Consider the following 27,725-nt stretch of genomic DNA (forward strand, 5'->3'; position numbering starts at 1 on the left):
GACAGCAAATTTGGATTCAGTTGTAGTCATAGTCTTTTGAATCAATTTCCATTTAGTTTTAGTCATCTGAAATGTTATAGTTTTTGTCTAGTTTTAGTTGACTAAATATCATAAAATTATAGTCGACTAAATCTACAGTTGATTTAGTCGACTAAAAAATATTTTGGCGGTGCCTTGATGGCGTCGTAATGGCTGATTTTACACTTGGTTGCATTCTGAAAATAGCTGTTCTACAAGTTCACAATGCGTCGCGCTGCGACGCATTGTGAGCTTGTAGATCTGCTATTTTCAGAGTGCAACACCCGAGGGCAACCAAACATAAAATAACTTGTCTTAGTTCTACTGGATCTCTTCTGCACTAGGACCCTCCATAACATTTTAGTCTAGTTTTTATTTGTTGATGAAATTGTCAATATGTTTAGTCTTAGTTTTAGTCATCATAGCTTAGTCTTTATTTAGTTTTTATTTAGTATTCGTCAGTGAAAAAAGGTAGTCGGCCAACATTTTTCGTCATAGTTTTAGTCGACGAAATCAACACTGGTGTGTGCGTGTGCGTGCGTACTGTACGTGTGTGTTGTACTCACCACCACCGTGATGCCATCTTTCTCCAGCAGTGTTTTGTCGTATGTGACATCACAGACTCGAACCACCGTGGTGGCACCGTACCGCTTCAGGTCCTGGGGGAACACACGGTCATGGACTGATGAAGTCACATGATCAGTGGTGTTAAATCACATGCTAATGTACGCCAGTGGGTCTCACTCCAACCAAACATGGGATTTCTGTTCACATCTCGTCATACACATCAAACTTATCGGTTTAAAGGTTGTGTAAGTGATATTTTTCGTTAAAACAACCCAAAAAAAGGGTGAAAAGGTTAAAGCTCTATATTCTGATAATCATTGTGTCTGTAAAGTAAGTCTCCACCATAGAGTTATAATATATCTAGAGGGCGGATCGCCCCGCCCCCAGCTATTCATTTCTATGAGTGCTCAGAGGCGTTTTGAAGCACCCGGAAGTCTGCCTGAAGTAGAAATATTGGGTCAATATTGAGTCGTTTAGAGCGGCCATACTGTAGAGTTATGTGCAGGCGCACTAGTGTCCTTTTTGCGTCCAGCGTCACAAATGGGATTGTTACGCTATGGGAATTTTGAGCTATTTAACCCTTATTTTAACAAAATCATATCACTTATAGCACATTTAACTCTGTGTCAAAATAAAGCAATAAGCCACAGTGGTTTATAGTGCATAATGCAATTGTCTCAAATCACAGTAAACCACAGATGTACTGTAGCTGAGTGGGTAGAGATTCTGTCTGGTAATCAGAAGAAAAACAGAAGGTCACTGGCTTCCAGTACGTGTTGAAGTGTCCCTGAGCAAGACACATAACCCTTAACAGCCCCCCCCCCCCCCCCCCCCCGAGTGCTCATCATGACCATCTGAGCAGACATCAGCTGGGTGAAGCTGAAACAAGGTCTCCCCTCCCCCTTGCATGGCGAATTGCTTTTATAAAACAGTTGGTGACATGAATATCATAGACATATCCCAAATAAAACGTTTTTTAATAACAATTTCACTACAAGAATATTATCTGTATAATAGTAGTCCCCGACCACCTGCACAAACCAGGGCTATGATAGAAGACGGTACAGACAGCCGGGGCCATTAACCTTTTTATTTACCTTGGCACAAACAAGGAAGTTGCAATGCAAAGGGTGAATAGTGTGAACATGCCATTGGCACAGTAATATTGTGATAATGATTTATTAATAATAATAAAGTAATAATGTGACATGAGGTCACAGGTGTGTGTTTCTTGTTTTGTTTTTCATTTTACAATGAAATGAGGCTGCAAACAAGGCTGCCAGCATGCATAGGGCCAATAAGGGGCTGTTTCCACCAAGATGTTTTTTTATTGTTTACAATGGGAGCGTCTGTTGTGCACTCGTGCATTCATATATGTGGCGTTTTTATCGGCTTGCTGAGAGCTGAAATAAAACGTTTTTAGGCGATCGCCTGCTGTTTTCACCTGGGAAGAAACACTGGTGGACACACAGCTTTCAATGTGACTGTACAGGTCTGTGTCCCCTCACTTCTTCAGTCACAGGCGAGCAAACTAATCATTGAAATCAGCTAGTGTAGTGTTTGATTGGAATCTGCACAAGCTATGAACAGCCTGTGTTCAGCTCCAGATTCTTTTTTTGAAGAGGGAGTAGCAATCAGTGTAAGTAGCAATCAGCACAGCCGCACAGCAAAACAGGGTATAGAGTAAAGCTAATTAGAATAAATATTCTGGTGTGTGTGTGTGCGTGTGCGCGTGCGTGTGCGTGCGTTCGTGTGAGTGTTTGTGTAAACTGTAAAGATTACTTGTGAGCTCGGCTTTCGCTACTTTTGCACGACACTGTTGCACGAGGAAGTAGAGCATTAATTTACGAAAAAACATAAACAGTTGAAATATAGAAATGATTTCTGCCCTACAGCGACAAAGCTCATACAGCCTATGTTCCCACAGCCTCCAACTGGAGGACCAGGGGTTAAGTCACATGTCTGCTCCAGTGGTACCATTCTCTGCCTTCCCCTGCACTGGAACAAGGCCCAGTACAGCAGTGGTTCTCAAAGTCAAGCGTCCTTGGGGGGGTTCCAGGGGGTCCCCAACAAAATGAGCATCAAAATCAGTTTAACCACTGATTTACCAATTGTATATAGGACAGAGGTCTTCAACAGGGGGTCCGGGACCCCGAGGGGGTCCTCAAAGTTACTACAGGGGGTCCGCCAAATCTTTGTGTGATATGATTATTTTTTACATTAACCACTTGAACCTTGCATCCCTTTTCTGAGGAGAACTTTAGCCAAAAATAGCCGATCTACAAGCTCACAACGCCTCGCAGCGCGAGGCGTTGTGAGCTTGTAGATCGGCTATTTTTGGCAAAGATGTTTGGTGTAGAGGGAAAAAAGAGCAGACCAAGTAAAACAAAAAAGATGACACTCAATGTTATACATAGAGGGGGTCCCTGCTTCATCTCTCTCTCAGCTAGGGGGTCCTTGGCCTGAAAACGTTGAAGACCCCTGGTATATAGGATACTCAAAAATGATTAACCCATCTATAAGCTCTTGACACATTGTGAGCTTGTAGATCTGCTATTTTTGAAGAATTATGAGAAATCGTGAAGAACTGTGTTCTTCACGATTTGAGAACCACTGCAATACCGTACACGATACAATAAAGTGCCATTACCTCTGTGAAGGAGGGGAGCGTGCTGTCCGTAGGGTTGTGTGTGATGAGGAACCTCATGTTTTTGTGGCACAGCTCCACTGGAGCTGGACGGTTCATGGTGTTTGCCATCACGAAGGGTGAGCCCTGGTGAGCTAGCCCTTTGCTGTTAGCCACTGGCACAATGGAGAAAACATGTCAGTATGTGAGAAGAACCAAAGTCAAACATTGCAATGAGTTAACAGATCCAACCAATCTTTAACCAAGCCAAACATCATACAGCTGATGTGTTCCTGCCTCCAGGCTTTTGTCTTTAGCTCACAGTCTTCAACTTCTTATATCTTCTATTATATCTGTGCGTACTATTAGTAGAATTTGTATTAGATGTTTTTGTAATTTTAACTATTTAGTTGCTTGATTTGGTTACCTTTTATTTGTCATTTGGTACTGGTTTCATTGGTAACTAGCTCAAGCTGTTTATTTTTTGTGATTGGATGGCTTATTATAGTAAGTAGTACCAAGGGGTTTGGGTCAGCTGAAGTTGTGGAATGATAGTGACCACTTATATGACCGTGACTTTGTTTGTTTACTTTTTTATTATTTTGTGTTTAATAAACAACTGTGAAAAAAATAAGTAAAGGGAGTCCCTGCGTCAGTTCCACAGTTTTTACACTGGGTTTTGTAACAAAAGAACAAAGGAACCACACTTCCACTAATCTCTAAAAACAGATTCTGCTTAACAGCAGAAGCAGAATCTGTCAGCACCATGCCTTAAAATGTAGTGTTGTTGCTAGTAGGAATAAACACAGAAGCACCCGAGGGGAAGTGGACTAAGAAAGGGGAGGAGACAAACCGAGTTCCTGTTTTACACAAAAAGGGAAAAGATTAATTAATTTTTTACCGAATGGATTCCCAGATTGCACTCACGCTGACTATACATCTGATTGTATTGCTGCATGCAATTTCCCCATTAGATGTTATATTATGGTGATCTTGAACTTGAGTAAATGTTAATGTGTAATTATGTAATGTAATTTATGTTAACATGTCAGAACTTCTATTTGCGGATAGCCCTTTTCCCGTTCCAAAATGCTTTGTCATATATTTCTGGCCTGAGTTCCGCTGTGGCATGTTGGCTCTCACCTTACAGTGTTGGTGATTAGCAGTGCACTGCTGTCCTCACGCAGTCAGTCAGCTGACTCCCCAAAGTCCTGTCCGATTAGGAACCTCCTGGTCAGGTGACTGTCGTTTTTCTGGTGATATTTGACCAGTTCTGTCCTGCGTTGGTCTTGGAATATGGCTTTATCCCATTAGTTGACTTTAAGCCTTTATAAGTCCAGCAGGATGTCGCGTGTTGCTTTTTCCTCGTTACTTCTCCATCTATTTTGAGTCTTTCTGTATCTCAGCGTCCCTCTCTCTTGTATGTATGTCTCTCTCTCTCTCTCCTCAGTAAACGTCCAGTGACTAGGCTCCACTGGTTACCCCATGAGCTGTCTGGGGCCGAGGGGCAAAGGGTGCTTTAGGGTTCAAGGCCCCGGGGCTGCAGGTTGGCGCCTCATCCCAGAGGGGGGGATGTCTAAATGTGTTGGGCGTGGCAATAGTCGCCGCTCCGCCGGACAAACTCCATCAACCAGCAGTTCTGACGGAGCAAACAGAGGAGAGGGTAAACAAACACTCACTGTAGTCAAACAACCAATTTATTTCACCATGGAAATTGGTGAAATACATTGAAGAAAAGGGGGCATAATTAGAAAGCTATGAGGTACAGTATGACATGCGATATGCGAGTCATGTAAATATATTATCTATGCCTTAGAACAGTGGTTCTTAGTTCAGTAGTCCTTGACATTTTCACGTCAAGGACCCCCAAATTGATGTGAATTTGGCCACTAACCTCCATTTGAATAGATGTTATGCCAGGGACTCCTTTAAGTGAAAATCTGTCAACATTTCTCAACATTTTAGCAATAGCAGTTTCGAATAGCTGAAAAATACAATATGGCTTAAATGTTTAAACTGTTCCTCATTTTGCTGGGGATTGATCGCCCTCAAAGAACCCTGGGGGTCCCTGGACCCCGCTATGAGAACGACTGCCTTAGTTTATCTTGTACCACGAAAATACCTAGAAACCCTTTCGATGTGACCGTCAATATAGCCCGACATTCAAGATTTCCAAGAACCACCTACAGAGATTCTGCATTGTCATCTGCTTTCTGAGAAGTGAAATCTTCAGCTCTGTGAGTCTCAGACAGTCTGTTCCACATGTTCCAGGAAATAAAAACAAACACTGGAGCTGCAGTGTCACAACAAGCAACTTTATATAGTCATATATGTAACTATATACTTCTGACCCACGCAACATAATGTCACACCATCATACAGAACTAGTGTGACCTGAACACCGGGTGCTTTAGAGGCTGTGTCCACAGAGCTGCCAGTGCCTTTCTGCCATGCATTTCTTTGTAAATACGAGCTAGAACTCTCCTGTTCCCAGCGTCGAGCATCGCGTTTCACCACTCTCGGTGTCCAGCATTCTTTGGCGGAGCGCACTGTGTGCTTCAAGCAGAAAAGAGTTCAACTTTCGGAGAGGTGCGCCGCTCATCAGTGTCACGTTTGATCCTCATGGCTGTGCGCGACAAGCCAGTCATTTAAGGCCTGATGTTGACTGTTGTTTCAGCTATTTGTGTTAATCACGCAGGTGACGGTTAATAGCTCCGTACATTGCAGGCATCAACAAACGTTCCGTGTGAGCACCTTGGTCATGATGTCCAAAGCGCTCCTCTCCTTTTAAAATGCTTTCATGTGGACACGGCCCCTGGCTTATACCCCACTGAACCCCTACATTTCTTATAACGTAGTGGTTCTTTTTTTTCATTTCAAGGTCCCCCATAACTCTCAGAGTTATAGACCTGTAAGCGTCCATTTGGAACCCCCTCAGGAACCCCTTAGGGTCCCTGGACCCCACTTTATGAACCACTGTTATAACCCACTGAACAGGATCCCAGATAAACAAGTGAAATTTGAAAGTGATGACACAAAAAATGAGCAGACAAAATTGGGACTGGAACACTCTCAAATTCAAGCTGGTGAATGGGTTCTCTCTCCTGATTGGATAAAATTGGTGTCCTGACCTGAAAATGTATTCTGTTTACTAAAGACCACTGACCACACGGCTTGGCACTGTGCCTGCGTAGGACCCATACTTTGGACCCATGCAAGCATGCATACGAACCGTATGAGTCCGTTTGGTTCAATTTGTACAAACTCTGAGTTCAATGAGGATTTTACAGTGTAGATTGGAGAGATACAAATTGGAGGTACGTGGCCTAAGGAATATAAAACTGGGCGTCCTTTAAATTAAAACATTTGAGAATCAGTGATTTAGCATTATACACCTATCAAGGGAAGCAAGTACAATAAGCTAGTTGTAAATGTCCTCATAAACACCAGTTAACAGAGAGCAAAGATGTTGTGTGGGTGATGAGGAGACAGGTAGCATCCTGGAACTCCTCCTCCGCACGTGCTGAGAACACTCAGACAGACAACCTGAGAAAGCTCATGGGTAATCTGTGTAATCCCTACCACTCAGCTCTGACCCTGCACACGCACGCACACGCATGCACACACCACACACACACACACACACACACACACACACACACACACACACACACACACACACACACACACACACACACACACACACACACACACACACACACACACACACACACACACACACACGCACACACACGCACACACACGCACACACACGCACACACACACAACGTAACTGACTCTACAAGAAATAGCAGTCTGATTAGCTATTTTTTGAAAGTTTGGAAAATCTTGGAGATTTTTTGGAACATTTGCACCTTTAATGACTTGCCCAAAATAGGGAGTTGTAACTGTGTTACTGTGTTCTGTTCTTCTCCTATGCATCTGTCATCAACTCTTTTTTTGCTCCAGCTCTTTAATAAGCAATTTCAGCCAATCAGGATAGAGTACCCATTTATCAGTTTCAATTTGATAAGAGTGCTAGATCCAATTGTGTCTGCTCACTTCTTTTTCTCCAATTTCAATGGTTTATCCTCTATCTTGTATGAATTCTCTCTCCTGATCAGATATAATTGCCATCCCGACATGAAAACGCCTTTTCTGTTTCCTAAAGAGCTGAAGAGACAGGGAGACCCTGTTACCGAACACTATAGCAATTATTGGTATCAGAATATAGAGCTATTTAACACTCAAAAATAAATAAATAAAATAAAATCACTTACTGCACCAACATCAATATCAATAGCTTAGTGCAACAAAGTAGCCTACCATTCCAGTTGTCTCAGTTTAGATGTATAGCTTGCATTTTATGCAGAACAACGTGGTCAGAAGAATGACACGGTAAGCGTTCCTCATTTCATGGAGGAACTGGAATCCAAAACTAGTTGTCAGTTCAAAATGTGGCCAATTTCTGTAGCTGGTTCTCTTATGTCCAGAGCAACGGTAAGTTGCCTGGTTCAACGTCAGAGTAAGAGACATGATCATTTGTCACACAACAACAGATAAGTGGTCAATTGTCATGGAATTAGAATGCAAAGAGAGATTTCCGGTATTTCCGGTAGGAGACACAAAGAGTCTCTTTTGTGTCTCCTACCGAAAATACACCTGGTCATCAAATGATTGGCTTAGGGATACGACAAAAAAAAAAAAAAGCTATGAATTCAAGGCTTCATGGTAACTGATAGAAAATAATAATTTTTGGGGTGAACTACTCCTTTAACAGTAAAACAGCCAAACCCATGCAAGTGGTGGCATCATAAACGCTATGTTTACACTGGCAGGCCAGATCTGATTCCCATATTGTATCTGAACAGCAAAAAAAAAAGGCATGGAAAGAGATTTGTGCAAATCAGATTTGAGCCACATTCCTAGGAGGTTTGAATGAATGCAATTCAAATCTGTCTCAGTCTGGACACTTAAATACAAATCATTAGGAAAGTTAGTAGATAACTGCTCTGAAAACAGGTTTGAGCTTGCTGGATTGACCCCTCGCTGTGTTCTGAGTGTTCCAGGGTGCAGTCTCCTTAGCTCAATGTCCACCAGCACTGATAGCCAGCGCAACCAAGCACCTTGACTGTCATTCCTGCGACTCTACTCTTAACGTCCCTTACCTCAGCGGACAGCTTGGTTCCTAAGCGGCGGAATCCACAACTGTTGACACCAGAAGTCTTTGCAGAAGTGGCAGCCGCGAGTGCTTCAGTGCTGCCTGCCGTACAGCCACGCGCTCTACGCACTACTGTTGTATACTGGCTGTTCCCACAAGACACACAGTACCTACAGTACAGATGTATTTATAGCTCCTATCTATATTAGCAGCTGATGCTCTGTTACATCAAAGTGCAGCAGAGAGAGTCGCCAGCTTCCACAGCTCCACTCCAGAACTGTGACACTGTCACACTCTGCCCAGTGACCTACCTACCAGCCTGACCCGCTATCCCTCCTTTCAACTACTATCTTTTTTCAAGGAATCATATTGCTCTGACTGCTCCCTGTATCGTTATACTGTACTACAGTGTTTCTCAATGTCTGGTATGGGGCCCACCAGGGGTCCAAATGGATCCGTATACACGGGTCTGTAACTCTGATAATGTACAAATGAAACCTTTTTTCTTTCTTTCTTTGGGAACCGAATGGGTCCATTCGGTTCCATTTGTACGCTCTCAGAGTTACACGCCTGTAAGGATCCATTTGGACCCCCCCGATGGTCCCCAGACCACAACGTTGAGAACCAGTGCATGTAATAGAACTATGGTCTATCTTACTCACAAGTCCAAAACAGAGCCTTGTGAAACCACAAGCTTTTTTTTTTCTTTCTGGGCTCCGTTCTCCGCTGTGACAGTCTGAGTCTGACAGGCTGTGACCCGAATTCATCAGCCTCTTTAAGTCCACCTGCCGTTTACCCCCGGTCTGTCAACCCACTTAGTGGGAACTGAAACATAATGCAACCAGCCCACACAGCAGCAGCAGCAGCGGTCCACCTTACCAAAACAGTGAACCTCTCAGTCCTCCGTTGTAGTATTGTTTTGTTCCTGCCAGCTGAGTTGAGGTGGTGGTGGTGTTGGTGGTGGCGGTGGTGGTGTTGGTGGTGGTGAAGTATAGCCGGTCAGTCAGTCTGCTATAGTTGTACTACAGTGCTTTGCTGTGTAGTGGTTCAGTGTGCTGAGAGATTAATCAGGCTGAACTGCCACCTGACCATGACAGTCCTGTCACTACCAGAGCCGCACTAGAGCTAATGCTCTTACAGAGGGAGAACGCGCACGCACGTGCACGCACGCGTGTGGGCGGACACACACACACACACACACACACACACACACACACACACACACACACACACACACACACACACACACACACACACACACATACACACACACACACACACACACACACACACACACACACACACACACACACACACACACACACACACACACACACACACAGAGCTCCTCCTGCCCGTCTCTCTTCTCTCCTACTCCCCAGCCCCCCTCCCTCCCTCCTTCCACACTCACACTCACACACCCCCCAACTCCTCGCCCCCCCCGTCCTCTTATAGGTTGATTATTACAATGTTGAGTCAAGTTAGGGGGGAAGTCATTAGTGATGGGGGCGGGGGGGGGGGGGGGGGGGGGAATCTACAATTGAGTCAGGATGTGTTGAATTTCCACGTGTCCTTTATGCTTTCTGTTTCACTTCCACAGTTTAACCACTTATATCAAGCCCTATACACCGTACTTCATTGAACGACGAATAGCGAAAATAGCGGAGCGATTTACGCTGTGAACTCGTAGATCAGCTTTTTTTTTTTATGTTGAGCTTTTTTTTAATTATTGTTTGAAATTCAAATTGTTTGCCTGTAATGTCATGCACCCCACAAATGGAATGCTAAGTTTAACGTGGTAAAGTTCGAAAAGAAGAATGGGAAAAACAAGGATATGAAAATAAATTCTGGTTCCTTGAACGAAGGTTTTTCCTCACTTTGATGACAGCGTTGGCCAGACCTTCTCTCGTCCCCACCCCACCTCCCCTCCTTGAAGCCTCAGTAAAAATAGAAGCTTCTTTGAGCTGGCAGACAGATTAGACTTTTTACTACTGAGGTCCCTGGACATGAAGCTAATTTTCCCCTCAACTCGCGACAGCAATGCCAAGTGGATTATTCAGAATTTCACTGGTTAATCTGCTCTTACAGGCCCAGGCTTCCCTAAATCCATCCGTGGGATGTCAACAGATCAGTGGCCCTCAAAGTGGGGTCCAGGGACCCTCTGGGTTCTTTGAGGGGTTTCAAAATGGACCCTTAGACAGGACTGTGACACTGAGAGTGCACAAATTCACGTATGGGGGTCCTTAAATCAAATAGTTTGAGAGACAATAACATTATACTGATCTAGAGATGCAATAACAAGTGGAGCTTGAATAGGAATTTGAATAACAATTGCAGTCAACATCAGAATTATAATTATTGGTGTTGCTCAGAACTTGGGAATTAATGGAATTAAATGTCAACGTAAAAGCTCTGCTAACCACACTGACAGTCAACAACACATTTATCTTAGCAGGGTGATAGAGGCTTTGCGTAGACTGCAGGCAAATCTGATTTGTTTCTCAAATCTGATCTTTAAGTCTGTCCAAGCTGTTACTTGTACTGTAAGTGATCAGATTGGATTTGTGTATTCAGACGCTGTCCACCCACGGTCTGCATTGGTGGCTCTGGTAATGACATAATGACATAGGCTTAAGTAGTGCTTAGCTTACGGTACACTACGTGGTACGACGGTGTCACTTGCTGACAATATTTATTTTCGGCAAGTGACACCGTCGCACGATGAAGTATAAGCTTCAGTGTCAGAGTCCAGACTAGTCGAGACTACATGTTTACAAATCAGATTTGAATCACATTTCAAACCGAATGTGGTTAAAATCTGGAAAAAAATCAATTCAATATGTTTCTTTTTCGCTGTTCAGACTTGATAAAAATCTGATTCCAATCTGAATTGGCCAAACAATTGGATTTAGGCCACCAGTGTGAACATAGCCTAAAGAGACAGATCGATCAAAACCACAACATGCACTTGCTCATATAGCTGGCCCTTACCTTTGTAGGGTTGTGTCAGTGTTTACTAGAGAAGACAAACCAGCTCATCTCCACGCTGCTTTCTCAGACTGCGCAGAGCAACGGATCAATCAAGAATGTTATCCTGTGTTGCGTGGTGCAAGGGGAGAAGAAATATCATGTTTGCAGGTTTGTTTTTGTCAGGCATGCTGGCCACACTGCTGCTGGGGCTAAGTTTAAGCCGTGGACTGTTTTGGAACTAAAAATAAAGAGCAAATGGTGGAGCCTCAACTAGCTGACCGTGTCCTGCCAGGTTCACACACTCTGGGAAAAAAAGGAAAATAAAATAAACAGAACACTGATAAACAGATTGGATTGATTGTTTTAATTATGTGTTGGTCTTGTCTGTTTATTTATTCATTTATGTATTTATGGTATTTCATTTTGTGTTTCTTTTAAGTCTACTGTGTATTCAATAAAGCAGCATTGGAAACTGAGCAACTGAAATATCACAACAGGTGCTCATTTTTGACCCACAATGCTTTGAACATTAAGACAACAGTGGTGTCTGACCTTCTCAAACACTGGTAAATGGCGTGTGTGTGCGTGTGCGTGTGCGTGTGTGTGTGTGTGTGTGCAGGGACGTGCACAGATAGACTCTAGGTGGTGCTAGACTCTAGGTGGTTATACCATAACCACTCGAAACCTAGCATCCCTTTTCTGAGGAGAACTTTAGCCAAAAATAGCCGATCTACAAGCCCACAACGCCTCGCAGCGCGAGGCGTTGTGGGCAAAGAGGTATAGGTGTAGAGGGAAAAAAGAGCAGACCAAGTAAACAAAAAAAAGTATAATTTACTTGAGCACCTGCCCCTCAAAATGTCTGTGCACGCCACTGGCGTGCGTGCATTGTACTGTAGTGTCCATACAGTAGTCAAAGGTTTCAATTGTCACACCCCTTATACTGTAGCCTATTTGCGGTCTGGTGAGCAATGCCGACCATGTCGTGCTCAGGTCATCTCCATAACTACTTGGTCTTTTGTTTTCTGGACCGCTGTACCTAACCAGTCCCTATTTATATACTCCACAACACCCGAGTCCATTTAAAACCTCTGATAGCCAGACTGCCTTTAAGGAAACCCCCATTCCAGAGAACAAAAACAAGTCTCAAATCTTTTCAATCCAATAATTGGCCACATGACAAATCGACATTGCAGACATGTTACCTGGCTCTTGAACAAAAATAAATAATTCCCAGACAGTTGGTCGCCTGATGGCAGACTTATTGTGGAACTGGCTTGTTCTGGGTGATGTGTTCATTGTGCAACATACTGTAGTGAATGGTGCTATTTAAACCCCCTACTCACACAACACAGAGGAACTCTAATCTGGCTCAATGGCTTCTCCTCACAACACAATCTCCTCTATTTCTGTCTGATGAGTACAAACATACCTGACAGGCTGGGTCGTACACAATAAAATCCTCAGAGTTCATTTAACTGAGAGAGGGTTCAAATGTGACCAAATGGACCCGGTTACTTTTGTAGAGAATTGGCTGGGTAGTAATACAACAAATAGTTCACAAATATAGTGGAATTAGGCTAATGACTATTACTAATATTACTAATACAATTGATAATAAAATTGATAATAACAATAAGAAGAAGAAGAAGAAGTAATCATACCTTGTCTTTTCTCATTTTATCTAATATTATTTTATCACTTAATTGTTCTGAATTGTTCTGTTATCATGTTGCAAACCTACAGTATATACATTGCATGTCCAGCATATGTTTTGTATCTTTTATTTTACATGTTTACTTACATGAATACATACCAATTTTATCTCCTTGTCTTGTTTACGTTGCATAACGTTGCTGTCGTACAGTTTTAGCCGTAGCCTTAAATAGGTATACTTTGCACCTTTTGTACCTGTTTTATACCTCTGTTTTTGTATCTCTGTTCTATTTTCCTAGCGTAATGTACTCTATTGTTGCTGGTTGTATGTTTTTTTTTGTGGGGACTGTGGATGAAAATAAGCATCATGGCTAAGTCCGGTGTATTCACATGATATGTATTGGTCATTAATATGCAGTGTCCCGTCTAAATATACAAATAAAGGAAAGGAAACCTTGTACATCAATATTTCAACTTTATGTTTTTCTTTGTAAATGAATGCTCTACTTCATCATACAAGACTATCGCACACACGTTTGTGAAAATAGCCAATCTATAAGCTCACAGGGCATCGCAACGTGACCCCCTGTGAGCTTGTAGATTGGCTCTTCTCACCACTTCAAAACGTTTTTAAAATAATACAAAAATAGGAGCGGTTTTGGACATACACGGTTTCCGCCATGTTCCTAAACAAGTTCATGTTAGCGTCTGCTTTGTTAAAACACTTATTGCAAATAAGCTATAATACAGTAGCCCACCTGTAGTACATTTCAAGGCAACACATGGCACTTCTGTTTACACCCTATGGTTTACACACACATTTGCTCTCAAAGCAACACAATGGAAATAATTCTCGAGCTTTTTATGTTTTATTCTTGTCAATGTCAATCAATCAATCAATGCAGTGCGTTGGTTTAATCCTTTTTTCAGTGCAATGTGTAGCAGTCGAAACCCAAGAACTTTAGTCTCTTCATACATGCGACAGTAAAGAATCCTGTATCTTGTATCTGACACATTGACTTGAAAATGTAAACTTTAAGTCGTAGAATGTCTGGGGTTTCACGACTGAAGCTGTGAATTCACTTGAAGGAAACGCCATACAAACATAAACACACACACACACACACACACACACACACACACACACACACACACACACACACACACACACACACACACACACTAGCTAAGTGGTAGGCAGCAGCAGCTGCTGGGTGTATATTTAGAATACTTTGAACGTCAGTCAGTGTAGCTTTCACCTGCAGGCCGACCGGTTGCCCTGACAACAAGACGTAATGACACCGCAATATTGCCATGTACTGTGTATGAATGTACGGTATGTGCGCCATCTCTCACCTGGTGTTAACCCAAAGCACTGCTCAGTATAACCACTACTCTTTTAGCTTGGCTGACTGACCCCAGTGTAGGGAAATGGATCCAAACCCTCTAGCCCAGTGGTTCTCTAACTTTTTACATTTCAAGGACCCTGCACTTCACTTTAAAATGTCAAGGATCCCACTTAACTCTGACGGTAACTCTGACAGTATACAAATGGAACCAAATGGACCCATCGGGTCCATTTGGTTCCATTTGTATGCTGTCAGAGTTACAGACTTGTAAGGGTCAAATTAGAACAAGGAACACTGAGAGTCCCTGGAACAGGTTTAAAAGTGGCCCCCGGGGGGCGGCAGGGGGGGCGGCAATTGCAAAGGAGATGAGAATTGAAACATATTCACAAGTTTCCAAGGGCGTTGTGGGCATCACTTCCTGTCGATTTAATTGGCTATCATTGGATTTCATTGGATTTCATTGGATCAAATCGACAGGAAGTGATGCCCACAACGCCCTAGGAAACAAAATGAAAATCATAAAACTTGTGGACTTGGAGATCAGCCATTTTCACTATTTTCATTTTCTATATATATATATATATATATTTTTAAAGTCATTTCACAATAGGAGTGACAGCAAGCCCCCAGAACCGAGAGGGAGCAGTAAAGCGCGTCCAGCAGCTTATTACCGCTGGGGGCCAGACACATGAGCGAGCAAAAACGGATTCGACCAATGCAGGCTCGACTCACGAGCTTGCGCACAGGGCTGTGTGCACCGGGGTGACGCAAAACGCGCCACATAGGACCCGGAAGAAGGGGATTTCCGGTGTCCTCTCTATTATTTTTAACTCTATGAGGGCCAGGGGCTATGGCTGCTTGGAGTTCCTGGGGCGCCATGTGAAAGGTTGGGAAGGACACGGGGCCCTAGCCAGCCCATAGCTGTGTTTATGTCATGAATGAGTGACACATGACCTACAGGTTATGTCTGTCATGGTTTGAGATGATTACGTACTGTATGTAACTCACATACATACAGTACGTTATGGTTCTCTGAAGGACGACAATAGAGAGAGTAAGATTAGACAAGACAAGACAAGATAAGATAAGATAAGATAAGATAGATCCCAGTGGGGGAGATACAGGCGCTGTAGCAGCAACTATGTTGTTATACAGGGCAGCAAATCTGATTTGGTTGTACAAGAACAAGGTGTGCCTCAAGGTTCAACCATAGGCCCACTTTTTGTTTATCAATGACCTTCCTTCAACTCTCTCTGGAACACATTGTTTTTTGGGACGAATCACAATGTTAAATCTAATGCTAAAAATCAATCATATACCATTACCTGTCTTGTAGGTACACACCTGCATAGAGTTGATCACATCAAATACCGTGGCCTTTGGCTTGATTCAGAACTTTCATCCAAATGCCACAAAGATAATATTGTGAGGAAAATCTATTTCAGTACAGATGTTCTTTACCGGAGCAGAAACTGTTTTACATTTACAGCCAGAAAGAAAATTGTTCTACAACTCACACTACCTATCATGGATTATGCTGATGTAGTCTATCAGACTGCAAGTAAAATGAACCTTCTTCTTCTAGTAGTGTTTCGCATTGCCAGAGTTGTTGTGGCCGGGTCTTGTCTGGGGCACTATCACTCTCCATACAATTTATAACCGTTTATGTAGATTTGTTCTTGGTTGTCCATATATGACTCATCATCGCACCCTGTATGAAAATCTCAACTTGCCATCTCCCAGTAAGATGACAGCACTGGTTACAGTTTATTGTCTCGGCCAGGGCCGAAATGTTCAGATTGGCCTGTTATAGCGCCACCAGGAGGCCGTTTTTTGTGAAACACATTTTTTGATATCACTCTATACAGATTTTGTCCAAACACCACGCAAATCGACACACAGTATCTCTATAGTCATGTGATGAACACGGATCTGTCCGATTTTCCATATTCCATCCTGGTTGGCTAAGATTGGCTTCCAAAGTTTGCAGGATTGGTTCGTTTAGAACAAAATGCCTCAAATCATGAACGCAGCATGCGATTTCCGTGAAATTTTGCTCGCACATTCCCACTAGGCTGAGTATATATGTATATATGTATATTTTCTATATATATGTATAAATATGTCATTTTAAAAAGTGTTCTAGCTAAAGTGGATGGCAGGATCCACACCACAACTATACAACAATAGTGGCCAACGATATCGTAAGGGATCACTTTCAGAGCAATTTGATGAACAATAGAAACAATGATAGCCAATCAAAATCCATCCCAATTTACAGGGTGTCCTCGGGAGGAACGGCTTGCTCTGTCCCTTCCTGTGTAGAGGGCCTCAGTGTTGTCAGTCCACTCCAGTTTATTGGCCTGTAGCCTACCCTCCTGACTGTGCTTGTGACATTCCATGAATGTTACAATCATTTAAAGGTCAGACAGCCTTTTTTTAAACTCCAGCCATGTCCCCCCTCAGTGTCCCCTGCCTTGAAAACCCTCTTCATCCTGTTCAACGGGGCCTTAATGGTCCCATTGATGCAGGGCTTGTTGTTGGGAAAGCAGCGTATCCTTCTGGTGCGTATACAATGCTCCCCTCACAGAATCTGGGGGCAGTTCAGCCGTGTGCCTCCTTAACACTGGTATACTAGGGTGGCCTAGGCAGTGGTTGTAACTTTTTTAGGCCGCAACCACCCAAAATAATCATATTTGAACTGGGGACCCCCCAAAATAATCATATTTGAACTGGGGACCCCCCACCCTGACAAGCACTTGTGATGTAGGAGTTGAGGCATTACATTTAGTTTGACTCTGTTCCACAGATACATATTGTGAAAATAGCCGATCTACAAGCATATAGATATAGATCAACTAACCCCCCCCCCCCCCCACAGGTTGAGAACCACTGGTCTACTGTACTACTGAGTGAAGTTCCTTAGGGTGTTGGACATTTTAACATGCTTAAAATCTCCATTGAGTGCTTTGTCTGTAATCCTGTGCGAGTGGAGAGGATGTCACTCATGTGCACCACTAACAGGTGGGAGGTAAACATTACCAGTAATGGCACACGAGAATTCTTGTGGCAAATGATAATGGCCTCAAACCCACAGCCAACAGTGGACATGTAGCCTACCCTGTCACAACCTAACTCAAAAGTATGTGACAAAAGTGGTTTGGGAGGTTTCAAGATAGCGCTTAAAAAAGGACAAATAAAGTAGCATTTTTTTGTTGATGTACCCCTATATAACTTTCTGAGTTGCTGTTCAGGTCCATACTGTTTTAGTGAACTACTGATGTATTCCCACTGTATGTGTTTATGATGTATAGCAGTGGTTTTCAACCTTGTTCAGATCAAGGACCATTATTTACTGGGCATTTGAGCCAAGGACCACCATTTGATGAGATTTAGACTCTCAGACCCAAAACGTATAAGAATATTTTGTTGTCGTTGGATAAGATCAAAATAACAATTCTTCTAAATTCTCTGATTGTGTAGACTTCTTGTAAATGAAGTTAAGTTAAGATGTTCAACAATAATTTAACTTTTGAGAGCGTAAAATGAAACCAAATGGACCCATTTGGTTTCATTTTACGCTCTCAAGAGTTAAATTAAGGGTAGATCTATGGTCCATTTGGTTACCAACTCTCCATCATTTAGCTGGGGACCACCTGGAACCCCCTCAAGGACCACTGGTGGTCCCCGGACCACTGGTTGAAAACCACTGATGTATAGAACCAGATGTTGTCTATAACATACTGAGTTGCTGTGTAGACCCAAGTGATTATTGTATGATATTGTATATGTTATGCAGCTCAACAGTAACGATAACAGTAACAAGAGTATTTTTTTGATGGAATTACCATCATTATAAACATAATATAATATGTAACATAGGCTAGTAGGCTATTTAGCAGACATTATTATCCACAAGAACATTGCACTTTCTTTATCAGAACAAAACATTTTAAGTTGAATTTGGATTGTAAATAAATGCCTAAATGAAATGGAAACTTCCAGGAAATGCAACAAAAGGAGATGAAATCCTCCCCATTAGACCATACATAGACTGTAAACAATGCATTAGACTAGCCAACAGTCTGCCACTACATGCAGAACTAGGCATAGTGCACCATCTAGTGGACAATCCTGGGAAGTGTCAGTTGCCAAGTATGAGATGTTTTATTGAATACAATATTAGCAGTTTGCCAAAAAAAAGCACAGGAAAGTATATATAGTATGTATATAGTATGAATGAATATACAACGGTACTATCGACAGTGAGTATACAGTATGAATGAATATTTGTACAGTATATCAACAATTAGTTTATATGAATGAATAGATGTAAAGTCCATCAACAGTCTATCAGCAATGAATATAATAGTGAATATTAAGTCTCTATCAGTAAAACTGAACAGTTATCTGTCACGGACCACGGTTTCGTAGTGTACATCCTAGCTGTCCATGTGCAAGTATATGATAGAGTTAAAGCCAGAGTCACTAATTCCTGAGAACAGAAAATTACAAAACTGTAGAAAAACATTTGGGTCAACCTAAATGAAGCTTCTTCTGCCGATCCTCTACATTGTATCTCCTCGTGACACATTTTGAGCTTGTAATTTAGATCTGCTTTTCTTTTTTATGTTGACAAATCTTTACAAATCTTCTCTTATGGGGGATCCTGGCACATAATCTATTCAAATTGGGGTCCGATCAAGGCTAAATACTGATCAATTTGGGTGTCCTTGACCTGAAAATGTTTGAGAAGTAGCCTACTGCACTACGCCATTGTTTGACTTTATAATGAACATATGAATTACATGATTGACTTTGGTGAGCACTATACATGTTGTATTTTAAACGTGATGGAATATTGTGACATTGCTTGTCTCAACTCTCAACCAAGAACCCCGAAATAGACAGACTTTGGCTGTGCCCCGCCTGCCCCATTCAGTGGCGGAGCGTCCGGGTAGGCCAGGTAGGTGGCCGCCTACGGGCCCGGGACTCCGGGGACCCGGGCCGCCAGATCACATGGACCTTTATTTTATTAGAATTAGACGCACTTTGTGTGCTCCTTCTCTCCGCGGCCGCCTCTCAGCAACTTTCCCAGAGATTCACCAGCTTACATGGAACTGCAAATACATTCGAGGCACCCCAATACACTGTTGGAAGCTCACCCTAACCCTAAAACCGATATAAAGTAACACTAAAACGAACACAACAATCCGCCACTGGCCCCATTAGTAAATGGCTTAAAACAAATTACACTGGCAAACATATTTTTAAAATCTTCATAAAATGTCCTTATTTTTATGAATGCAATTTCATAGAGAGCTGCTCTCTCTAGTCTGCTCATCTGATATGTGTCACAGCCTGAGTCAGGGCAGATTGTAGGACCCAAATGCAGGAGAGACAGAGGCTGAACAGGTCGATTCAGAGGGATTTATTAACTCAAAGGGTAGGAACGCAAACAAGGAACTGAACTCACGGAACACACTACACGCAACATAATACAATGAACAAGAAAAGACGATGTGCAAACACAGGGCTTACATAGACAGGGAAATAATAAGACACAGGTGAACTCAACAGACAATCAACACTGGGATAGGCTGAGGGACTGAGAGGACACAGGAGGAGAACAAGACTAATCACAAGGTAGGAGAGACAAGACAGGTAACAGTAACAAAGCAGACAGAAAACAAGGGAACGATACTACAAAATAAGGTACAAGATTGTAAAGCAAAACCTAACACGGAAACAAGGACTGCAACATTACTTCAGAATAACAGAACATACCACATAACAGTCCTAATAAGTCTACGACCTTATAAGGGCAGCAAAGGTCCAATGAGAAATACTGTCAAAGTCCACGGCCCGAGGAGCGGATCGTGACAATATGTTTCTTTTAAAATAATGTTTAGATTCTTTTAAGCTCAGTTTGCATCTGCTTGAGCATGTTTTGGTGGCAGGTGAGGAGTAGACTGGGATTGTACATATAGTGTTTTATATTAGTTGAAGATATTGTTTTTTGGTGTTACTTTTATGCTATGTTGATGAATTGAATACATAGGACCACATTGGAAACAAGTCCCCAGCACTTTTTTGTGTTATCCTTTTAGCCCAAATGTCTGACTGTACCCCGTGCTGTTTACATTTCTGACTAATAAAGTATTCAAAAGTATCAAACATCTATTTGCTTTTGAGAAGCACAGGCGCTGGTGGCGCTTTGATGAAAAGACGGTCATGGCAAAGGCCTCATTTTGAATTCATTTTTTATTTTATCCACAACGATATGAATTGAATTGTATTTTCAATAATATTTTCTTTCTCCGCTCCTGCCCCCCCCCCCCACTTTGAAAACCACTGATCTAATTAGCTCAACAGCGGCACGCTGTGGCTGCAAGGGCCAGGGTCACATTGAGGTCAACTGCTTCACTGAGGATCAACTGGATTAATCATGTCACGTGTCACTGGATATGCTCATGTCATGTGTATTGTGCCAACTTCACAGTTTGCCTGTCTGCTTTGCTTGAACCGGAGCTTGGAGTAGCCTACTGCACCGAGACACCAAGCGGAGGAGAATCTGTACGTCAGACCCAAGGGCCCAGCTTGAGATTTTTACATTGACTCCAATACCGAAGAAGAGACCGTTCATATGAATGGCCTGTAGTTTCGCTGTTTTACCCCTGCTGGTGTCAGAAAGAATTTATCTTAACGCAAGCGGATGGGTTTTTGACAAACTTTAGACTAGATTTTCGTACCTTTATAAAAATTGTCATAAATACTATTTGCTTCCAGTTGCTAGTTTAAAGTCTCCTTTCAATGCGTTTTGCTAAATCATGGTCCCATTTATTTTGAAATTGACGATAAAGTGGGCTATGCTCTAGGAGGGATTTGATTGACACGCTACACAACCAATAGCATTCATTCCCCGCCCCCGCTCTTGATTGACAAGTTACCCAACCAATAGCAGCATTCTTTGGGGATTGTTTTCCGGTTCCTGTTCCCGGCGCGTTGTTTGGCATTTATTAAAGATGGCGGATTTGAAATTGCTGAACAATCGGCTTCATTTACGGTCTGTGGAGTCTAGGGGCGTAACGCTGTCCATTTTTTTTACAGTCTATGGTCAGACCACATGGCAGCATGTTGTTGCCCCCCCCCATTGCAGAATGCATCCTTTGCCACAGGAGTGCTGCCAACAGTATGCTGTAGCACTGCCACCAACACAAATGAATGGCAGACTCCCAATTTTCCGTCGCAATCTGAAGACTCACCTCCTCACGGTACGTTTTTCTCTTCTGACCTTCGACGGAGGCAGTCGCATTTTCTTTTCCCTCCCTCCCTTGGCCTAGCTTATCTAGGCTCCGGCGGAGCCTGGAGCCGAGATGGCGAGCCTCCCGGCTATCTATGCCTCCCCTACCTCCCTAACCCTGTGTGTCCTGTCCTTCGTATGCATTCGCCTGATTCCTGTGACTGAGCTCAACGGGTCTGCCTAGCGATCTCTCACTACAATCCTCAACCTCGAAGCGACCACCATGAATTTCCTGATCGATTGGGGGTTCAACGCGATCGACACTATTTTTTCAACCAAGTCTGAGGGCGCTTCAGACGCAAATTGTCCTCCTAAAACCTACCCTGCGGGATATCAAAGAGATTCGTACGGGAAATGGCAGCCACTTTGCCTTTCTCTACTTAGTATTGAGGATTCGGAAGATGTGTACATATTTGGGCTTCTGGTGACGGGGATACTGCTGATTGGCACGGGCATTGCTCTCGTGTACCGGAAAATTGGGAAGACGGCTGCGATGGAGGGCCAGCCTCGCTTGCCGATCATGGTTATGGCTATTGGGAAGTCGGTCCAGGAACAGACGGCAAGGCTCGACTTCATAGCGGCACGTCTGGCCGTCCTGGCACGGCAAAATCGCGTGGACCTTACAGACTATAGGGGGGGAGCAAACGGACCCGCCTCGGACTAAAAAGGATTTCAAGGGAAATATTCGAATCCCCTGCCCGCACAAATCACGGAGCTGCGGACGAGAGGGGAGACATCGCTACGCTGAGCTGGGCCTCATTCGCTGGGACCCCCCCCACCCCCCCCACCCCCCCCTTCCCACCCTAACCATCTGCTGTTGAACCACCATCTCCTGCCTATGCGGGGGGGGAGCGAGATAGCAGCATACACTCACACACCACACATGACCTTGTGCCGCGGTGGGACACTGACTGCTTCATGCCTGTTGTTATAGATTCCGGCAGCAGAGACTCTCGAGCTGTGTTGCTTCGCATTCCATCGCGATAAGGAGAACACTATTTCAACCGATCCATCGCGCAAGAGACACTGTGACCCTAACGGACTTGGTCATAAATACTGATAACACCCGTGCACCCAAGCTGCCTCTGACCATGTACCCTTACCCCCCTCCTTGCAAGGCTTGAACATGTCTGTCTACACATGAGTTGTTTTTGCAAATTTTTATCCTGTTATGTCTTGTAATCTGTAGGCCATGACTGTGATAACATTTGATTTTTTTGAACTCCCCCACGTGTTTCTTTCCCTCTCCCATCTCTCTACTACCCTAACCCCCCCCCCCCCTTTTCTCACTCCCACCTCCACCCCCACCTGATAGCGCCACACACAGGCTGCTGCGGTGTGTGTGGAGGGTTGCTTTTACCCCCCATTGTGGCGCCGTGGAGATGTGGAAGGCTGCCTAGCTGAAAGAAGCACAATGAATTTCACTAGCCTTTTACCTGTAACTGACATTGTTTTTTACTTGTAACTGACTGTTGTGACAATAAACCCTGATTCTGATTCTGATTCTGATTCTGAACAGCGGGCGACTCTCGGGCGATGCCGGGCGACATCGTCCAAAAAGATAAAGAAAATCCATCTTTCATCGCCCCCCCGCCCACTTCGCCCGATCACCAGTAGTTGCCGGCTCTCATAGACTTTCTTTATATTTTGGACGATGTCGCCCGAGAGTTGCCCGCTGTTAAAACGCACCGTCAGACTACACCTCTTCCCCTAGCACAGAGGTCTTCAACAGGGGGTCCGGGACCCCTAGGGGGTCCTCAGAGTTACTACAGGGGGTCCGCCAAATCTTTGTGTGATAGGATTTTTTTTTTTACATTAACAACTTGAACCCTAGCATCCCTTTTCTGGGGAGAACTTTAGCCAAAAATAACAGATCTACAAGCTCACAACGCCTCGCGCTGCGAGGCGAAGCCGCGCGGCCGAATTTTTTGGGTGGTCAAACCCCCCAAAACCCCCTAAATACATAGAAAACTTTGAATTATACCTATAACACAATACAAACACAATGGCCTTACACCTGCATTAGGCTACTATCCGTAATTTCTTTATTATTTTCTGGAGCCACGGTATGGCACCTACCATACCATGCCATATCCAATTGACGCCCCTGCCTTCTGCCTCCATTTGTAGCTAGCGACTGACCAAGATATGGCTACCATGCAGACATATCGTGGTCACTCGTTCTTTTTTTATTACTTGGGTTTGTTTTCTTGAACACAATGTTAAGAATGTAATTTAGATAGCATTATTTAAAGAGATGCTACTGTAGGTTCATTGTTTACCTGCATGCTATAGTTTCAATGTACAGATTGTTATTTAATACCTAAATTGTACTGACACGTTTTGTTCATGACTCCAGAGAAAATGTGTACTGAGTTGTGTCTTGAAGAAAATACAAAATGCCGGTAAACCTCGCCAGGCGGAAATGGATATGGCCTATATAGGAAGTTGTGCCATGATCCAAAGAATATATATATATATTTTGAATAATTGATGGTACGACCTAAACTAACCTGATTGGATATTATATGAATATATCACTCCCTTGTCATCAACACCACCATTATCAGGAGAGAGAGAGCTGCAAACTAGGAGTATTTACGTCTCTCCCAAGTGAGGATGTGGGATGTGGCTAGAATGTATTTATGCTGCTGTTCAAGATAAGAAAAGCATAGAATTAGCACTGCTTTGGGAGCCCTGCTTCATCATTGTGCACATTAGAGTAGAGACCCATCGTCACCCGGCTTGGTTGGGTTCAGCCATCTTCACTAGTGGTGACGTAATAGGGCAAAATGTGAATCTATAAATCCAAAATGATCTTTAAATTATTTTTATTTCTTTGGACTAGTAACATAGAGCATATTCGTGTGAATGTTGTCAACTAAGCATCAAGCGATAAAGGAGTCCTCTCTGGAACTGGGAAGACTGGACCTGACCCCTGCCAGCCCGACAGCAGTGGGGGTCAGCCTGGAGCCAGTGCTCTCCTCCCGGGGCCCCCCCGCCAACGAGAAGAGCGGCCAACCGCCTCCTCCGGGTTCTCGGCCGAACGGCTGCGTCCCGCTGTCTCATCAGGTGGCAGGTCATAGGTTTGGGGGGCATAAAACGGGTATTTTACAGCATCCGGACGGAGCTGTTTTGAAACAGCTTCAACCGCCACCGAGAGGCCCGCGAGAGATGCAGTTTTACAGCATGGTGAATGCAGAGGACTGCTGCGATACATGTCTATTGGAGCTCCGAAATCACCTGCCCAAATATTACGGCACCTGGTCTACTCCTGGCCGTCCCAAAGACCTGTACCTGAAGCTAGAGGATGTGACACGTCGGTTCGCCAATCCGTGCATCATGGACGTCAAGCTGGGCCAGCAGAGCTACGACCCGTTGGACTCGCGAGAGAAACGAGAACGACAGATCAGAAAATACCCTCTGATGGAGGAAATAGGGTTCCGGGTTCTGGGCATGAGGGTATATAAGGTGTGCAGTGACAGTTTTGACTCCTATGATAAGCAGTATGGTATAGGACTAGTTAAAGACACTATGAAAGACGGACTCTCCAAGTTCTTCAACAACGGGGCAGGTCTGCGGAAGGACGCCGTGTCGGCCAGCATCAGCAGGGTGCGCCACATCCTCCGCTGGTTTGAGTCCCAGCGTCAGCTCGTCTTCTACTCAAGCTCCCTGCTCTTCGTCTACGAGGGCTTCCGCTCCTCCTCCTCCTGTTCCACCTCTCCGTCCTCTTCATCTCCGTCTTCTCTTCCCAGCTTCCCCTTGATCAGCCCAACTGAGGGAAAGGGCCATGCGGTGGGCCAAGAAGAGGCCTCAGAAGTGGCCGAGTATAACAACAACATCCAGGTCGCAGTGCCACTGGACTACAGCCTACAGCCTACGTATGCCAACCACAGGAAAGGAGACGTGGTGGTGAATGCCGTAGTCATCGTGGGATCGAGCGAGGAAGACAACTCGCCCTGGAAAGACATGGCCGGTAGACGGCCACAGCGAAACGGACACGGCATCCGATCACAACGGGAAAGCGAGGAGGAGGAAGAGCAGGAGGGACGGTGCAAGGGTATTGGGGAGAAGGAGAGACGAGCGACAAGGAGGGACACGAGAAAACAAAGGAGAGAGGGAGTGAACGGAGGAGAGGAGGAGCAGGTGGAGGTCCGGATGATTGACTTTGCACACGTGTTCTCAAGTGACAGCCATGACCATGGCTACATCTATGGCCTGAAACACCTACTGGCGGTGCTGGAGCAGATTCTACACGAGTCCTCCTAGGTGTCTCTCTCGAAGACTCCGTGTCTCCATCGTGGTCAGAGGACAGAGGATGCAATGGACGAGAATCCATTGTATCCTGTCCTCTGACCACGATAGCTCTACACGAGACATGAGTATCCCAAATGCTGTCTTGTTAATTCTTCCACACATTCGTCTCTGCCCTCCCTCTTTGATGTATTTTGTTTTGGAACAACAAAGACAGCCTGACATCAGTCATCTATGACTTATCTGTGACGTATGACTCCATATTTAGGCTTCAGGCCGATCATATGACGCATGCAGACTTTGCTCTCTTGTTTTGTTACTTAGGCATGTTTTTTTTCTTGACCACAACGTTACAATGCCATTTACTGTAGATAGCATGTTATTTAGACTAGGTTCTAGGTCCATTGTTTACCTGGTATCCTATGGTTTCAATGTACAGATTATAATTTTGATAGTATATTGTTTAGACTAATACTAGGATCTTGGTTTACCTGTGATCCTATTTTACTGAGGCACTATTGTCTCTCTACATTTGTGTTTACCAGTGGTGGAAAGTAACTAAGTATATTTACTCAAGTACTGTACTTAAAGGGGCTACACCATGAATTTAAAAAATATATATTATATATAAATATTGCCCCTAATACGTTTTATACAGGTTGTAAGCCTAAAAAACATCCAGATATTTTTCTCACAATCTGACTGTCTGTCATTCCAAGCTTTTTCAGCTGCAATACCAAAACGTCCTATTGGGCAGGGGGGAGCTACTGAGCAATTCTGTCTGGCCATCGTCAATGCAAAATCTGTGCAAGTGACATCACTTGCACAGCCATTCTGAAATGGCCTGTTCAGACACGCCCATTCAGGAAATCCATGAAATGAGCATGAATGACTGAATGTTAAAAAAAAAATATTTTTTTGGGTACAAGAGACACTGGGGAGCCCAAAAAATACTAAAAACCTAAAGAAAAATGAAATTCATGGTGTAGCCCCTTTAAGTACAATTTTGAGATATTCTTACTTTACTGGAGTATTTCCAATTTTCAATAATTGTGCTTCTACTCCACTACAGTACATCTCAGAGGCAAATAATATAATATACTTTACTCCACTATAATTATTGGAAAACTTAGTTAAAGACACTATGAAAGACGGACTCTCCAAGTGTCTGCTGACAAGAGTGTCTGCTAAATGCCTAAATACCTAAATCAGTTTCCCCTCGATCAGAGCCCCATTAACTTCCATTATACAATTTAAGTTCAATATTTCAGTTTACAATACTAGAAAGGTCTGCTCGTCGTCCAGGCTGGCGGAGACACACACACAAAATAATACTACTAATAATAAGTAAATAAATAAATAGTCAAGGTTCTGCTCTGGCCTACTGGCAGTGTGCAAAATGCATTTGGAGCTAATTAGTCCAGTGGTTTGCTAGATTAACTCTACAAACAAACACACTCTCTCTCTCTCTCTCTCTCTCTCTCTCTCTCTCTCTCTCTCTCTCTCTCTCTCTCTAACAACGTCATAATAATATTGACAACTATAGTATAAGAAATTACCAGAGCAACATGTCGCTCTATGTAGTTCACTGAAATGAGCCGCACCGTCCTATATTGCATGTTGTTGTGGATAGTATGATGGTCAGAGTAAAGCCCATCTGTTTATTTGTGCTCCAGACAACCCTAAATGGATTAGACCCGCAGCCGTGCCACAGCCCTGATGCTGCAGCCCTGCGTGTCAACATGGTGACGTCATTTCTTCTGTCACGTTTCCAATGACAGATGCTATACTGACGGACACGTGTACTTCCTGTGTTTAACCTTT

The 27,725-nt window shown here is 43.6% G+C and overlaps 2 protein-coding genes across 5 annotated transcripts in view; one reads left to right on the forward strand and one right to left on the reverse strand.

Annotated features, from left to right (window-relative positions):
* Nucleotides 1-11,522, reverse strand: part of LOC311040145 (protein tyrosine phosphatase type IVA 3-like) — a 14,104-nt gene extending 2,582 nt beyond the window's left edge. Inside the window, exons 1-4 of one of the 4 annotated variants that reach the window (XM_084050237.1) lie at nt 11,364-11,522; nt 4,355-4,850; nt 3,236-3,387; nt 585-677 (exon numbers count right to left, since the gene is read on the reverse strand). In XM_084050237.1, the coding sequence (XP_083906363.1) occupies nt 585-677; nt 3,236-3,343 (201 nt within the window). In that variant the 5' untranslated portion in view covers nt 3,344-3,387; nt 4,355-4,850; nt 11,364-11,522. Of the gene's footprint in view, nt 1-584; nt 678-3,235; nt 3,388-4,354; nt 4,851-7,491; nt 7,532-8,379; nt 8,495-9,251; nt 9,723-11,363 lie in introns of those variants that run through there. The other 3 variants (XM_084050236.1, XM_084050238.1, XM_084050239.1) reach the window with 3 other exon arrangements.
* A 12,996-nt stretch (nt 11,523-24,518) lies between these two features.
* On the forward strand, nt 24,519-25,916 carry LOC311041700 (inositol polyphosphate multikinase-like; the record flags this gene model as incomplete). Its single annotated transcript, XM_084052179.1, has 1 exon — nt 24,519-25,916. The coding sequence occupies one exon, from the start codon at nt 24,519-24,521 to the stop codon at nt 25,914-25,916; it is 1,398 nt and encodes a 465-aa protein (XP_083908305.1).
* Between the last annotated feature and the right edge of the window lie 1,809 nt (nt 25,917-27,725).

Source organism: Gymnoscopelus microlampas (genome assembly GCF_963454915.1).
Source record: "Gymnoscopelus microlampas genome assembly, chromosome: 3".
Taxonomy (NCBI): domain Eukaryota; kingdom Metazoa; phylum Chordata; class Actinopteri; order Myctophiformes; family Myctophidae; genus Gymnoscopelus; species Gymnoscopelus microlampas.